Genomic DNA, 17,511 nt, shown 5'->3' on the forward strand with positions numbered 1-17,511 from the left:
CCTACAAATCAGGGAGCTTATATGATTTGGGAGACAAGACACATGAAGCATCCAACAGAAGTGCTGATTAAGGATCAAAATGGGTACAGGTTCTAAGGGTTCATAGTAGGAAGAGAGCAATATAGGGTGGAGTAATTGGGAATGACTTCATGGAAGGAGATTTGAACTTCAATTTGACTAATCAAAAGTGGGTAGAGTTATTCTTGGTCAAAGGCACAGAGATCGAGATATCTACAAAATTGGTAGGTTGAGGTGGAGATGATGGGGATAGGATTTTGAGAGAACAGGCCTGTCAGAAATAAAGGTTGAGATGGGTGAGATGTGGTCAGGAAGAGAGAGCTGAATTGCTCTTTGCTTGGCCCGAGGGGAAACAAAGGAAAATAGTTGCCCAAAGTGAGCTGCCTCTGAAGGCTTTCATCATTGGAAGGCTTTGAGTGGAAGTTGGAGAGAGGGGATTGCTTTTCAGGTACAGAATGGACTGGACAGATTCCTAGGTTTCTCCCTCCCCCCGCCCCTTCCCCCAGCTCTGAGATGTGATTCAGTGAATTGATCTGGTCTTCACCACAGCCCTGTGTGGGCAAGGCAGGAATGATTATCACCATTTTGAAGAGAGAGGTAACAGGCCCAGATATGGAATACCAAAGTCCCAGTATAGCACTCTGCTGTAACACATACATATTATATATACATATTGTATATTAGAGATGTATAGTCATATAATGTGTGTATGTATATATATATATACACACACATATATTATACAGGGAATGCCAATTTAAACTATCATGGCTTATTAAGCTATTAAAGCATAAAAATGCACTAAAACTTTTGGGAGACCCTGTATACATGTCATACATTATATAATATCTGATCATAATAGATGCATACACATATGTGTATTATATATAAATATTAATTATATAACTTACAAGGGAGTGTTCTGTTGCCAAGATGGGGGAGTACACATGTGTGTTTGTATCCACACACATAAACACATGTGTCTAGTTCTTCCCGTACAGTGCCTGGTACTTATAGTGGGTGCTTAATAAATACTTATTGATTGATTTATTGGTTATTCCATTTGACAGTTTTTCAGATACATGGATCGCGATCCCTAACCCTAACCCTAAAATGCTTTTCTTTACACTGATACTCCTATCCAATAACCCTCCCACATCCTGGCAACAGATCCCTCCCTTGAAAGGCTGAGGTAGAATTAAACAAACTGACACATCGACTATGTCTGGCAGCCTCTTTCTCATTCCATGCCTGTAGTTAGCCACTTCTCTAAGGAGAGAAGGAAGCTATGTATCATCTTCATTCCTTTGGAGTAAAAATTGGTCCACATACTTTCAGCTATACCACAAATTCTGTCAAAGATAACATTTCTCTAAGCCAGAAACCCTAGCCTGGATATCCCCCTCCACCGATCAGAGGAACTGTGAGGGATTTAGCTTCCCACTCTTCACTACCCCCAGCTGTGCTCCTCATCTGGAAAAAGGGCCTTGGGTTACACAAGACCATGGCTGTCTTTAAGGGTTTTCTTTCTTCCAAGAAACTCTGCCTCCTTTTAGGAAGAAACCAAGGCCTAACCCTCTGCACCCTTGATATGCTGCTATGTCATCAACATCACAAAATCACGGAAGGGCCCTCCTGAGTTTGAAGGGCCTTTAGGGAGTTTCTAGACTGATCCATACCTGAAGAAGGTTCTTCAGTATTACTGACAAATGGCCATCCGACTTTTGAAGGTATCCAATGATGTTCCCCATCACTCTTTCCTGAGACTAGACATTGTGCTTTTGGATGGTTGGTTTTAAGAAGCTTTTCTGTATACAGAGATAAATCCTTCCAGTGGGTACCATTGCCCCATTGTTCCTGGTTCCTTTGGGGCTAAGCATGACACATTTAGTTCTTCCAATGCTTAGCACAGTGTCTGGCACATAGTAGGCACTTAATGTTTAGTGACTGATTTTTCCACTTGACAGCCTTTCCACCATAAACATGCCTGTTGCTTTTACCTAATTCTGTCAATGGAGATCACCAGGAACAGGGTCTCCAGGACCCTGGAGTGCTTAGAGAAAAGTGGTTCCTCATGCCCCAGATAGCCTGCTTCCTTGGCCAGGGCCCCTAGTCCCCGGCAACAGAAAGTGAAGCTAAAGACAGTACAAAGTTCAGTTAGAGATGACCCAGGCTGAAGGCAGAGGGAACAAGGGCTTAAGGCAGAAAAGACGGGGTTTGGATGGAGGTGACTTCAAGTTAAAGCAGAGACACTTCAGAGTTTGCACAGCAGCTGAGGAGACTCAAAGCCGCTGTGGTCCTGGGGGACCCAGGCTGGCATGGTATCCTCTTTCTCATCTCATAGCCGGAGTACATTGCCCTGGAGCAGCTGAGCCAGGACTATGGATTTGAGCTGCTTGGAATGTGCCGCAACCAGAGCGAGGTCACTGCCGTACTCAACGACCTGGGCGAGGACAGTGAAACTGAGGCCGAGGGCCTGGGCCAGGCCTTTGAGGAAGGAATCCCCAACCTGGCCCGCCTGCGCCTAGCTGTCAACTACAACCAAAAGCGGGTCAGATTCTGTTCTCCCTGCCCCTATTCTTCTGTTCCCTCATGCTATCCAGCCTAAGACCCCAACTTGGGCTGGGGTAGCCCCTGCATCATCAAAACTCAACTTGAGAGGCAGCTAGGTGGCGCAGTGGATAGAGCACCGGCCCTGGATTCAGGAGGACCTGAGTTCAAATCTGACCTCAGACCCTTGACACTTCCTAGCTGTGTGATCCTGAGCAAGTCACTTAACCCCAATTGCCTCACCAAAAAAAAGAAAGAAAGAAAGAAAACTCACCTTGAGTCCTGGCCCAGATCCTAACCCCTTCCCCCTAGCAGCAGCCCCCAGCATCCTCCTTTCTAACCCTTAGACCCTAGCCCAGGCAGCCCACAACTCTGCCATATTCTGGTCCCCCATTCTAGCCCTCAAACCTGGCCTCCCCTTCCTGTTCTTAGTTCCCCCTCACCCTGCCTCACCCCAGTTCCCTCTCCCTGTGCCTAAGACACCTGAACCTAGGTTCAGCTTAACCTACACCCCCATTCCAGTCTTCCCAGCTCCCATCTCACTCTTACTTTTCTTCAATGCTGATTGATGCTTTCTTTCTGCTCCCTGCCCTATCTCTGATCCCATATATGAATCCACACCTCACCCCACCCCACCCCACCCCCGCCAGAATTTCTGGCCTGGGGCTACTAGCTTCCCTCCATATCCAGTGTATCCTGCCTTTTTTCCTTTGTCCTTTTCACCTAGTCTCTGAATCTCCCAGGGCCCCTTCCCAAGTGCTCTTTCCTGATGCCTTCCTCAGGATTCCAGGTGTACTCCCAGCCATGAAATACCTTTCTATTGGCTCCCTCTACTACTGTCCTCACCGGAAGTGCTGAAAATGCCGATAACTCCACCATGTGTTACTCAGTGATTAACAAACTTTCACCAGCCAATCCCTTCCCCATCTCAGAAATTTTGTTTGTTTGTTTTTTGTTTTGTGGGGCAATGGGGGTTAAGTGACTTGCCCAGGGTCACACAGCTAGTAAGTGCCAAGTGTCTAAAGCCAAATTTGAACTCAGGTCCTCCTGAATCCAGGGCCAGTGGTTTATATACTGCGCCATCTAGCTGTCCCCCATCTCAGAGATTCTGAATCCCTGGCTGTCATTATTCAAATCCATTTCTCCACCTACAACTGTCTGCTCCCTTATTCCCATCCTTCCCAAATCAAGGCCACCTTCCCTTTCTGCTGTGCTCTTCTGGAATGCCTGCTTCATAGGTGACAAACTTGCTTTTTATTTTCCTTTCCCGCCTCTTCCATCCTCTGGCTCCTGAAGACACAGCTTCCCTGGCAACCCTTTCCAGCACTGGCCTCACTTTCTACTCGTTCTCTCTGACCCACTGGTTGAAGTGGAGGAGTTGGAATATTCTTTGTTCCCTATTGCTACTTCCAAGCTCTCTCTACCACCATCACCTCTATGATTTACTCAATCCACATCTATCACCCAATCAGATTTCTGGTAGTTATTGTCTACTGACTTCTAAGATGCTTTCCTTCTTTCCTCAATGAGTTCAGTGCCTTTATACTAGGGGACATCAACATATATATTGATACTCCTCTACTTGGTCATTTCCCATGACCTACTCCTCCACCCTGACTCAGTTACACAGAGATGGCCATACGTACCTCTGTTTTTGTCATCATCCACAAGTGTTTCACTTCTAGGTTCCTGAACTCTGAAATTTTCTTATCTGATCACAATCTGTTATCCTTCTGTCTCTCCCTCTGCCTTGCAACCCCAAACCTTGTTTTAGTTCTCGGTATGACCACCAATTCCTCCAGTACTCAGTTCTTTCCCAGGATTGACTATATTCTTCCTCTTTCCCTGTCTTGACCCATTAACGAACCAGTTCGCCTCTGCACTGTCCTCTCTAGTTCATTGCCCCCTTATCCTATCATCTAACCCAGCCAAGCCTAAGCCTTGAGGCTACTGCCATCTGTTGCCTTTGCTCCTACTAACATCCTGAGGAACAAAGAAGCTATACCGGATCCACTTTAAATCTGTTATATAATCTCAACTGTACCTTCACTGTCACAAGGCAATCATTTTACACTTCCCCATTTGACTTACCATCCCACTCATCACAGCCCCTTTTTCCAAACCTTTTCATCTCTCCTCAGATCTCCCATAGCTTCCTCTCCCTCTACCCTCTCAGCTGAGAACCTTGCTTCATATCTCCCTGGGAAAATGGAAACCATTTCCTGAGAGCCCTTTCTTTTCCCTCCTTCCTCATCTTACAATACCTGGAAGGGGCAGCTAGGTGGCAAAGTGGATAGAGCACTAGCCCTAAAGTTGGGAGGACCCAAGTTCAAATCTCAACTTAAACACTTACTAGCTGTGTAACCCTGGACAGGTCACTTAGCCCCAATTGCCTTAAACATCCAGGGCCATCTCCAGTCATCCTGATTTATATTTTGCCACTATACCCATATGGCTCTGGAGGAAAGAGTGAGGTTGGTGACCTTGCATAACCCTCTTTCACTTAAATCCAATTCACTGGAAGTAATGACATCACCCCGATGTCATGGTCCTCTTCAAGAATGAATGACGGGGGCAGCTAGGTGGCGCAGTGGATAAAGCACTGGCCCTGGATTCAGGAGTACCTGAGTTCAAATCCAGCCTCAGCCACTTGAGACTTACTAGCTGTGTGACCCTGGGCAAGTCACTTAACCCTCATTGCCCCGCCAAAAAAAAAAAAAAAAAAAAAAAGGAATGAATGACAAACAAATAACAACAACAACATGACCTGGATGCTTTCTGCCATTTTCCTTTCCTTCACTCCTGTCTCTCACATGGAGAGGTGGCCGTTTTCCTTGCCAACACCAACCCCTCTACATACACATCATCCCATTCCATCCTGTCTTCTCCAGCAGATTCCCCCTTCATCATTCGCACTCTCACTTATCTTCAACCTTTCCCTGTCTGTTGGCTACTTCCTTAATTCCTACAAACATCCCCCATGCTCAAAAGATGCTTACTTGTCCCCATAGCAATCACCCCACTTCTTGTTTTGTGGCTGAACTTTTTGAGAGGATTAACTACAATTGATGTTTCCACTTCCTTTACTCTCGCTCTCTTCTTAACTTTCTGGAATATGGCTTCTGATCTTGTCATTCAGTCAGTTTTCTCCAAAGTTACTAATGATCACTCTCTCTCTTTCTCTCTCTTTTTTTTTTTAGCGAGGCAATTGGGGTTAAGTGACTTGCCCATGGTCACACAGATAGTAAGTGTTAAGTGTCTGAGGCAGGATTTGAACTCAGGTCCTCCTGACTCCAGGGCTGGTGCTCTATCCACTGCACCACCTAGCTGCCCCTAATGATCTCTTAATTTAGCCTTTTCTCAGTTTTCATCCCTCCTAACTTCTCTGCAGGCTTTAATCACCTTTATCTTCTTCTCTCTAGATTTTCATGATGCTACTCTCTCTTTGTTCTCCTCCGCCTTACCTGACTGCTCCTTCTCAGTCTTATTTGCTGGATCTTTGTCTAGGTCATTCCCACTAACCTTGGATGTGTCTCAAAGCTCTGTCCTGGGCCCTTTTCTCCCACTATATTATTTATCTTGATCATCTCATTGACTCTAATGGATTGAAGTATTATCTTTACACAGATGATTCTCAGATCTAATTCCCAGCCCTAACCTCTCTACTGAACTCCAGTCTCACATTCCAGCCACCTAGTGGATATCTCCAACTAGATGTTCCATAGAAATCTTATATTCATTATGTCCAAAACAAAACTCCTTATCTTTTCTTCCAAACCCTCCCCTCTTCTGAACTTCCCTATTACTGTTGAGGATACCACCATCTTTCCAGTCAGGCTTGCAATCTAAGTACCATCTAAGGACCTCCCATATCCAATTTATTCCCAAGTCTTATCATTTCTATGTTTGAAACATCTTTCATATATACCTCCTTCTCTCCTCTAACACTGCCACTGCCCTAGTGTAGGCCCTTATCACCTCTCAACTACTATAATACCCCACAGATTGCCATCTTTCCATTCCAGTCTTTCCTGCACTTTGTCAAATTGATCTTCCTAAAGAGCAAGTCTGACCATGTCACCCCTGTTCAATAGACTCCAGTGCCTTCCTTTCACCCCCCAGTATCAAAATCCTCTGTTTGGCATCACAACTTGACCTTTTCAGTCACTTTATACCTTACTCACCCCAGGTACTCTGTCATACAATGACACTGGCCTCCTCGCTTCTCCTTGAATAAGGCACTCCATCTCCCACGTCCAAGCATTTTCTTTTTTTTTTTTTTTAGTGAGGCAATTGGGGTTAAGTGACTTGCCCAGGGTCACACAGCTAGTAAGTGTTAAGTGTCTGAGGCTGGATTTGAACTCAGGTCCTCCTGACTCCAGTCAGGAGTCTATCCACTGCGCCACCTAGCTGTCCCATGTCCAAGCATTTTCACTGGTTGTCCCCTATACTTGGAACACTCTTCCTCATCCTCTACCTTCTGGCTTCCTTCAAGTCCCAACTAAAACCCCACCTTCTATAAGAAATCTTTCCTGCTCCCCTTTAATGCCAGGGTCTTCCTTTTGTTGAGGAGTTACCAGCAATCCTGTATATAGCTAGTTTGTACTTTGTCTTTCCCCTCCCTCTCCACTTAGAGGAGCTCTTTAAACTTAGAGGAGCTCTTTAAACTCATGAGAAACTATCTTTTGCCTTTCTTTGTATCCTTGGTACTCAGCACAATGCCCAGCACATAGTAAGCTCTTAATAAATGCTTGTTGGTTGACTAAAACTCAAGATTATAAGATTTGAAACTAGAATAGATATAATTTAATTTAATTTTTGATTGACACTTTTTGTTTTTATGTCACATTCATTTCCAAGTTGATCTCTTCTTCTCCCTACCCACTGTCTTCTTTGATAAGAAGGAAAAAAAAAATCCGTTCAGCAAAATCAAACAATTCATTCAGTTTTGTCAGACATAATATTCAACACCCATAGTTCCTTCCCCACCTCTGTGATGAATGGAGGAAGAAGTATCTTCTCATCATCTCAGGATTAATTATGGTCACTAAATAATATTCTGTTTTGTTGTTCTTTGTTTACATTGTTTTAGTCATTGTGTATATTATTTTCCTGATTCTGCTTATTTCACTCTGCATCAATTCACTTAAATCTTCTCAAACTTTTTTGAACTCCTTATATTTCTTTCTTTTTTGTGAGGCAGTTGGGGTTAAGTGACTTGCCCAGGGTCACATAACTAGTAAGTGTCAAGTGTCTGAGGCTGGATTTGAACACAGGTCCTCCTGAATCCAGGGCCAGTGCTTTATCCACTGTGTCTCCTAGCTGCCCCCTCCTTATATTTCTTAACCACAGTTTTAAGCCCCTCATTTTAAAGACAAGGAAACTGAGTTCCAAAACCATTAAGTGCCTAAAGTCTCAGCCTAGCCCTTCTGCTGTTACTGACCCCACTTAAGTTCAGACCCCACCAGTTTATCAGCCTCAGGCCTTCTTCCTCTACCCCAAGTCCTTCTATCCCATTAACAACACCCTAAGCCACAGTCCCTAGGCTTCTCTGACCTCTTCCCCTCTTTCCCTTTAGGCCACTTGGGGTTTAGAGTCAAAGGACAGCCTCAGGGAGCAGAGGGGCCAGCCTGAGGTAGGGTCATAGTGGGGATGACCCAAGCCACCTCCTCACTCTCCTATCTCTGCTCAGTTTGTAGCCCACCCCATCTGCCAGCAGGTCCTATCCTCCATCTGGTGTGGAAACCTAGCTGGCTGGAGGGGCAGTACCACGGCCTGGAAGCTGTTTGTCTCCTTCATCATCTTCCTCACCATGCCCTTCCTGTGCCTGGGCTACTGGCTGGCACCCAAGTCAAGGGTAGGTGCCCTTATCCCCTCCCATTGTCCTCCACTCCTTTCCCTTCTGTTCCAGGTAAGTCAGGTAAGCAGTTCCAGGTAAGTCAGTTCAACAAAGGGTCATCGGATCATAGACCTAAAGCTAAAAACAGAACCCCCCCCCTCATTTTACAGATGAGGAAACTGAGGCCTGCAGAGGCTAATTTACATGTCTATAGTCACTTTAAATGACCAACCTAGGACTTGAACTCAGGTCCCGTTTCTCCAAGGTCAGTGCTCTTTCTTTCTTTTTTTTTTTTTTTACGGGGCAATGGGGGTTAAGTGACTTGCCCAGGGTCACACAGCTAGTAAGTGTCAAGTGTCTGAGGCCGGATTTGAACTCAGGTACTCCTGAATCCAGGGCCGGTGCTTTATCCACTGTGTCACCTAGCTGCCCCCGTCAGTGCTCTTTCTACTGGTCATTAGTGAGTGGGATGGGAAGTACACCCACTGACCCCTGTAATAGAGACTCGAGGAGAAAGGAGGCCAAAGCACTGATTTTATTTCTTTCGAAAGAAAGGTGTACCACACTCACTGGGACAACCAAGAGGTGTGACACACCGAGATTAGGAAACCAAGCAGTTTTTATACTCTTTACAGACATCTAATTTGAGCAAAATGCGGTAATTGGGTTAATACTATATGTTCAGCAATAAATCTTTCTCCTGGGTTGTTCAGCGATAAGTCTCTCTCCTGGGTCAGAGTGCCCCAACCTCAGGGGTTCAGCAAAATTTCCCATTTCAGCAACAATTTATCATATCTGCATCATATCTCAGTGCAGACCCTATGAAACAATTTTTAAGTTGATATGCCTATATTTAGAAAGGGGGATAGTAGCTTCCCATTATTGCCTCTCTCTAAAGAAAAAACAGAGTGAGAGAGAGAAATAGGGGGCTCTAAGGGGCTTTAAGACTTTGAGATCAGATCACTAGGCCGAAGCGGGGGCGGGGGGGAGGGGGACACTTTCCATCTCAGTGGAGGGTCATATCTCTATGTCCCTCTCATTAGGGACCTGCTCGATACTCAGCACTATGTTCTTTCTGGCCTTCAGAATGCAGCCCAGGTCTCACCTCCTTCAGAAAGCCCTCTTTGATTACTTTGCCCATTCTGATCTCCCCCTTGTAAACTAAAAACAGTAGCTTCCATTTCTGCAGAACTCTAAGGTTTACAAATCAACTTCCTCAGAATGCCAACAATCAGTTTCCATGAGAAGGGTAATGAGAGCAAGGAATGTGTTTTTGTCTCTCTTTGCATCTCCAGAGCTTAGCATGATGCCTGGCATATAATAAATACTTAGCAAATGCTTATTGATGATAACTCACATTTATCCCAATGAATGAAATTCGTGAAAAAGCATTAATTAAGTACTTGCTATGTATAAAACACTGTGAGAGTCACTGGGGGTGCAAATAGAGGAGGACTGTCCCTGCTCTCACATTCCATTTGGTGGAGAAAACATAGATAAGAGGCTTTAGCTATAAGTTATATGCAGTGAGAAAGTTTATGTTGGTACATCTTCTTGAAGGCCATTTCCATTGATAAATCAACCATATCTATTTCTGAAGTTGAACCCTTTGACTGGGCCAAGAATCTTGGTAGGGAGACCTTTCTTGTCTGGTCTTAAGTAGCTGTGGCTGCTAAGGAAGGTTGAGGCAGGGGCTACAGACCCTGCAGAAGCAATTTACAGGGAGCATCTCCACAAGGGCTTCTCCCCCTGGCTGGCAACAGGATGGGTGGTCTGGGGATGGGTGTGGGATAAAGGGAGAAGGAATACTCTTAAGGTTTACTTATCTCGTCCATAGACATTTGGTCCGTGGCTGATGGTAGCTAGCTCCAGATGAGGCTACATCTCCACAAGGGTTGCTCCTCTGGAGAATATCTGCAGGGTTCAGGCTGGTGACAGGATTGGTGGCATGGGGGAAGGCAGGCATTACTATTCCTGGGGCTGATGGGCTTCCCTGATTGTGCGTGGCAATTGGCTGATAGTAGGTGTTGGTGGCTGCAGGGATGGCAAACCCTGCCTCCAGAAGGGTTGCTCCCCTGGAAAATGGCTGTGGGGTCCAGGCTGGTACCAAAGTTAGTGGCTTGGGGACACAGCAATTAACAGGGCTCTTGGTTTCTGGTTCCTGGGCTATCTCTCCAACAGCATCTGAGAAGAAGTGGTATTTAGATTGTTAGTGGTGATTTAGCCTACCTAGTACAAGATGCCTCCTGTCACTTCCCCAGAAGCCTTTGCAGTTCAGATATGATACTTTCCTCTTACCATTCCTGTTTTACAAAGGGTAAAACTGAGAATTAAAGGGGTAAAGGAATTAACCTAGGGCCAAATGGCTAGTAAGATTTGGCCTCAACCTAGGCATTTTGATTCTAAGACCAGAGGGCTCTTTAGAACACCCCAAACTCTCCCATAGCACTTACAGTTCATGCCTCTCATGGGACCCTTAGCATAAGTAACCTGGGTTTACTTGACTTTTTAAGTTCTGTCTCCTTAACTAGACCATGAGTTCCCTGAGGGCCAGAAATGGATATCAGGATTTATACTCTGAAGAGACCTTAGAGATTATCTAGTTCAATTCCTTCCTTTTACTCATAATATGCTTACCACTGCCTGCCCTTCCTTCTATCTTCCCTAGAGCACCCAGCACATGGTAGAAGCCCAACAAATATTCCTAAAATAAATGATGGAGAAAATCTGGACCATCCTGGGAAATGGGATGGGTAGAGGTGTATTACTTGGGTCCCAGCTGGTGGAAGGTCGCTGTTGAGAAACTCTACCACTAAAGCCTCAAGTCTTTGTCCAGGGGTTTTTACTCCTTAAAAGGCAAATCCCCCAGAGAGGGATCTTATTGAAATCTATCGTCACTACTCAGTGTGAGGAGTCTCTGTGGCTTTTCTAAGAGCTGGATCAAAGAGCAAAGGGAGGACAGAGCAGGCAGGCTCTTCATGGAAGAGGTGGAGGAGAAAAAGTCAAACAATTAGTTTTTATTAAGTGCTTACCATGCAGGCACTGTGCTAAATGCTGGGGCTGCAAAGAAAGGTAAAAGACAGTCCCTACTCTCCCAGCTCCCAGTCTAAAGGGTACAAGATGAAAGGCTGATAGAACTGAAGACAAACTTCACCAGCTTTAGAGTTTGGCTAAGAACAGGAACTAGGACTAGAGCCTGAAGCTGGGACCTTATATAAACTCAATACTGAAGCAGTTAGATATTGAAGTTTATGGTTGGGCCTGTAATCAGGAAAACCTAAGTTCAAATCCAGCTTTCAGACACTTACAAGTTGTGTGACCTTGGACAAGTCATTTAACCTCTGCCTCAGTTTCCTCAATTGTAAAATGGGGATAATGTCAGCACCTATTTTAGTGGTTCTCATCATTATCATTTTTATTATAGACATCAGTATAACAATGTGAGCCCCCCAAAAAAGCCCCTATCATGTCAGGTTGCATGCTCATAGGAGATATGCTTGAAGAAACTGTTGGTATTTAGACTTGGTAGGAAGACAGGATAATTATGTTTAAGTATGTAAGGACTGTCCCATGAAAGAGGGATTAGATTGGGGTGGCTAGGTGGCACAGTGGATAAAGCACCGGCCCTGGATTCAGGAGTACCTGAGTTCAAATCCGGCCTCAGACACTTAACACTTACTAGCTGTGTGACCCTGGGCAAGTCACTTAACCCCAATTGCCTCACTTAAAAAAAAAAAAAACAAAAAACAAAGAGGGATTAGATTTATTATGCTTGACCTCAGAGGAGAAATTTATGTGGGTGGGGTATGGGAAGGAGAGATTTGTACAGAGGGCAGATTTAGACTTAATAGGAGGAAAACATCCCCGATAATTAAAGTTATCTCAAAGTAGAATGAGCTACCTGGAAGAAGTGGGCTTCCTGAGACATCTTCAGTAGAAGGTTGGACGACCATTTATTGATTATGTTTTAAAGGGGATTCCTATATAAAAATAGATGGTCTCTGAAGGTAGGTGATTTAAAAATAATAATAATAAAGGAACAGGGGTGTTGGGAAACTCATGGAGGTAAAGTGACTTACCAAGGTAACATAGATAAGAAGCGTCAGAGCTAGGACTTGAACACAGATCTTCTGATTCCAAGTCTAGTCTACTGTACTTGGTGAGTGGGTTGGTGGATTGGTCTGGCTTAGGTTGAGTTAGGTTCAATTGGGTTGAGTTGGGCCGATATGAGGTTGAGTTGGGATAGGATGAATTGGGTTGGGTCAGGTTGGAAGGGGTTGAGTTGGGTTGTGTTGGATTGCATTGGTTCGGATAGAGTTATGCTGGATTGGGTTGAGTTGGGTTGGTTTCTATGACATATTCTTAAGTCTATAGGAGATCACTGTTGGCTGGTATAGTTAAAGAATTCTGAAGGAGATAAGAGATCAATTGCTGGGTTGAGAAGGCTCACAGTTACTCCTCTCCCTGCAGCTGGGTCGTCTGCTGAAGATCCCAGTGCTAAAATTTCTTCTACACTCAGCCTCCTACCTATGGTTCCTCATCTTTCTGCTGGGAGAGTCACTGGTCATGGAGACTCAGCTGGGTACCTTCAAGGGTCGCAGCCAGAGTGTCTGGGAAAACTCACTGCACATGATCTGGGTTGCAGGTATGGGCATTGAGGGGGGAAGGGAAGGGTCCCCATGGCTGGAGATCCCTCACCCTGTATGGGGACCTCAGCTCAGGGACCCTCGGGGGTGACCCAGAACAATGTCACTCTTCCCCAAGATATCCTTGATGAGACAAAAAAGTAATCATGGTTTCCCTGAGTCTTCTCTAAGCTAAGCATACTCAACCTGTGAGCCTCAGCCTTCCTCTATCCCTTACATTCGCTCTATACCTTTAAAAGAATTTCATAGGATTTAGACCAGGATGTTTTATTTTTAGCACATCTAGTTCACTCCCCTCATTTTACAGATGTAAAAACTGTCAGAAAAGTGAAGTGACTTGCTCAAGATCACACAGGTAGTAAGCAGCAGAGTGGGCATTTAAACCAGCGTCCTTCAACTCTAAATCCAGTGCTCTGTCCACTAACTCCCCTTTCTGGGTCCCAGAGGCAATCCCTTCATGGTAGCCGATGAAGTTAGGCAGCATTTTGTAATGAATGGAAAGAGTATCAGAGGACCTGAGTTTGAGTTTTGGTTCTGACATTTCAATTAAACAAATCAACATTTATTATTAAACACCTACCAGGATACAAAGATAAAACTGAAACAATTCCTGCCCTCAAGGAACTTACGGTTTCATGAAGGGGAATGTTAGGGGTAGTTGCAACATGTACACATATAATTAAGCACAAAATATTTACACAGTAAATACAAAGTAATTCTAGGAGTTTCTAGAAGCTGCAGGGGTCAAGAAAGGCCAAATCAAGTCAAGTCAAGTTAACAAGCATTTATTAAGGGCTTATGGGCCAGGCACTGTGCTAAGCACTCAGGATACAAAGAAAGGCAAAAACACAGTACCTGCCCTCAAGGAGGTCACATTCTAATGCAAAAAACTATGTACATACAAGATGATATAGGTATACTTATATCTATATAGAAAAGTGGAAGTAATCTCAGAGGGAAGGAAGGTCCTAGTGGTTGGGGGAACTGGCACCAGCCCTGGATTCAGGAGGACTTGAGTTCAAATCCAGCCTCAGACACTTGACACTTACTAGCTGTGTGACCCTGGGCAAGTCACTTAACCCTCCTTGCCCCTCCCCCCCCCCCAAAAAAAGGTAGGCTTTGAGTTGAGTCTTAAGGGAAACTAGAGATGCTAACTGCAACCACAGACAAGTCCCTTTCTATCTCTGGGCTTTGGGTGTTTTCCCCCTCTGTAAACGGGGTTGGAACAGAATAAAGAATCTCTAAGGTCTCTTCCAAATCAGAAAGTCTCTGGTTCTATGAGGGATCCCACCCTGGGGAGAGACCTGAGCCCCAGGCTGAGCTCTTGCTATCCTGGCTTCTGGCCACAGGCTTCCTGTGGTTCGAATGTAAGGAGGTGTGGATTGAGGGCCTGAGAAGCTACTTCCTGGACTGGTGGAACTTCCTGGACGTGGTCATCCTTTCCCTGTACCTGGCTGCCTTTGCCCTCCGAGTGCTTCTAGCGGTATTGGCCAGGCTGCACTGCCAGGCTGCTCCGGACGGTGCTGCCTGTCGCTACTTCACCACATCTGGTGAGTGCCCTGCCCTGAAGCTATTACTCCCTTTGTTCCAGGACCCCGACTTCTTGACTCCCAAGCCCCCAATTCCCAAACATTCCCTCCTTGGCAACTATTAAGTCTTCCAGGAGCCTTCTGAATCCCACAAGGCCTCTACCCTGCAATATCTCAGCTCTTCAGTGTCTTCCCAACCCCCCAGTTTTCCCACCCTGTCATTTCCCAGACCCCCAGTTCCTTCACCCTGTGATCTCTAAGCCCTCCAAAGCTTGAAATCTTACTATGCCCTGACCCTGTAAATTAAAATGTTATTTTAGTTTCTCAGTGAACAAAATCTATTTTCTCTCCCTCTCACTTTCCCCTCATTGAAAAAAAGAAAGAAAAAACCCTTGTAACAGAGTCAAGCAAGTACCCTGTGATTTCTAAGATGCTTTCTACCAGGCCTCTCCTCTATCTTATTCCCGGGTTTCCTCATAAGAATTCTATTTTCTTTTCTTTTAAAAAAATTTTTTTTGGGGGGTGGTGCAATGAGGGTTAAGTGACTTGTCCAGGGTCACACAGCTAGTAAGTGTCAAGTGTCTGAGGCCATATTTGAACTCAGGTCCTCCTGAATCCAGGGTCTGTGCTTTATCCACTGTGCCACCTAGCTGCCCCCTCTATTTTCTTAATAGACAGTGGTGCTCTGACCCTTTCCCTAGCCCACAGCCTCCCTACCCTGGGGTCCCTAGCTCTCCAAGGTCTTCATAGACTCATTATGCCCTTAACCAGTTATCTCTAGGCCTCCCTAGCTTAATGACACCCCACCCTATGATCTCTACCCCCTAGATCCACAACAGTTTTGCAATATGATGTGCTGCTACCACATGATGTTCCCACCTCTTAAAACCTCTCTGGCCCACCCTCTCAACTTTAAGTCTCTCCAGCCAGAAAATAATGATAATAATGGCAACAACACCTGACATTTCTAGATTTAAAATTTAAGTATTTTACATCTATTATTGCCTTTGATTCTGATAGGTTGGTGCTGTTATTGTCCCCCATTTTATATATGAGAAGGCTGGAGATCAGGGAAAATAAGTAACTAGTCATACAGCTAGTAAATGTGAGGCAGGATTTGAAGTCAGATCTTTCTGATTTCTATATTTAGTGCTGGAAACTGATGGGCTAGACTTAAAGATCATTGCATATTAGTAGCTAGGTGACCCAGTGGATAGAGAGAAAGACCTGAAGTCAGTAAGACCCATGTTCAAATCTGGTCTCAGACACTTAATAACTGTGTAAACTTGAATGAGTCACTTAACCTCTGATTGCCCAAGTTTCCTCATGTGTAAAATGGGGATAATAATAGAACCTATTGCCCATGATTGTTGTGAAGATGAGATAATATGTATAAAGCTCTAGACAGTAAGATGAAGTCAATAAAAACAGGATTAGGTTAATAAAACAAATTGTTAAGACAAGATAAGGGATCAGTGAGAAGAGGGAAAGGAAAGGAAATTAAGTGTGGCTGACAGGTGAGGAAGAGAGTAACCATTCTGGAGCTCAAAGCGCCCATAAGTAGTTTGCCAGACAGTTCTACAGGGAAGGCTCTAGCAAACACCCTGTAAAATAGGTGGGTTAATCCATCACCCCTCCTAGAGCCAGAGAATGTCATTCTAATCCCTAGGGTGGTATTGGGGAATCCTGACCTGCTACCATTCTACATCTCCCCTTGAACAGAGCGCAGTGAGTGGCGCACAGAGGACCCCCAATTTGTGGCTGAAGTTCTGTTTGCCATCACCAGCATGCTGAGCTTCACCCGCCTGGCCTACATCCTGCCTGCCCATGAGTCTCTGGGCACCCTGCAGATCTCCATTGGCAAGATGATTGATGACATGATCCGGTAAGGGCGGTCTCTAACTCAGTTCCCTGGGCTCTTCAGGACTCCATGCAGGAGAGGGGGAAATAAGCTCTTCCTGGTGACTTCCATCAAACTCCATTGTCTTGGGAAGACCTGGTCATTTGCCCTGGCCTGCCTCCCCACCAGCTCTCCTCCCGTCATGGAAGAGCATAACTCTGGTTTTAACCCTTACCCAAACTATAATCTGAAACCTGCCCTCAGTCCACATCTTGACTTTAACAGTGACCTTGACTGCATTCTAAAAATAATGGAATCCCCAAATCTCTATGTTGGCAGGAACTTCAGAAGGCATTAAATCCAGTCTGAGCAGGAAAATGAATTTTGGAATTTCCTCTTCTATCTTAACCTTTCCATGACTTTAACACTGATTCTGACCTTATCCTATCACCCTAGTTCAGAAGTTTTTAAACTGCAATAGTCCATGGACCCCAGGGAATCTGTAAAATAGAATAGGAAAAAACTACATCTTTATTTTTACTAACTGCAATTGGAAATTTAATATTTCTTTCAATTGCTTAAAAAACCTTATTCTGAGAAAGAGCCCATAGACCTCAGCAGACTGACAAAGGGGTCCCTGACATAAATAAGAAGAAGCCCTGTCCCAATTATAACCCAAGCCTTCCCCTGACAAGGGATCCATGAGATACCTTATGTTGACCCTGAGTCATCCCAATTCTATTCTCACCTCTACCCAGACATTAACCTTTATCTGAACTCTCATCTACCCCCACCCTGTCCTCCTGAAGGTGACCTTCAATTGAGCCCTCACCCCAATTCCATCCTGACTTTAACAATTCATTCTGAACCTTACTCTGACCGGAACCCCAACCCTTAACCCATTCTACTCATCATTTTGAACCTATCCCTGACCTTTGCCCTCACTCCAATCCCATCATCACTTATCCTGACACTAAACTGGAGCTGTAGTTGAGTATTCTTACTTAACCAACATTCTACCCACTCTGGTCCCTCCTGGCATGCCTCTTCTCCCAGAGACTGAGGATGGTGTTGGGGATGGAGATGAGG

At 44.9% G+C, this 17,511-nt stretch overlaps 1 protein-coding gene across 1 annotated transcript in view; it reads left to right on the forward strand.

Annotated features, from left to right (window-relative positions):
• The window catches only part of LOC122746387 (short transient receptor potential channel 2-like), a 30,034-nt gene that overhangs the window by 2,531 nt on the left and 9,992 nt on the right, over positions 1-17,511 (forward strand). Inside the window, exons 3-7 of the mRNA XM_043991955.1 lie at positions 2,363-2,569; positions 8,261-8,425; positions 12,878-13,052; positions 14,403-14,603; positions 16,305-16,467. Coding sequence (XP_043847890.1) covers positions 2,363-2,569; positions 8,261-8,425; positions 12,878-13,052; positions 14,403-14,603; positions 16,305-16,467 — 911 coding nt within the window. The remainder of the gene's footprint in view (positions 1-2,362; positions 2,570-8,260; positions 8,426-12,877; positions 13,053-14,402; positions 14,604-16,304; positions 16,468-17,511) is intronic.

The sequence above is a fragment of the Dromiciops gliroides genome, chromosome 3 (assembly GCF_019393635.1).
Source record: "Dromiciops gliroides isolate mDroGli1 chromosome 3, mDroGli1.pri, whole genome shotgun sequence".
NCBI classification, from domain to species: domain Eukaryota; kingdom Metazoa; phylum Chordata; class Mammalia; order Microbiotheria; family Microbiotheriidae; genus Dromiciops; species Dromiciops gliroides.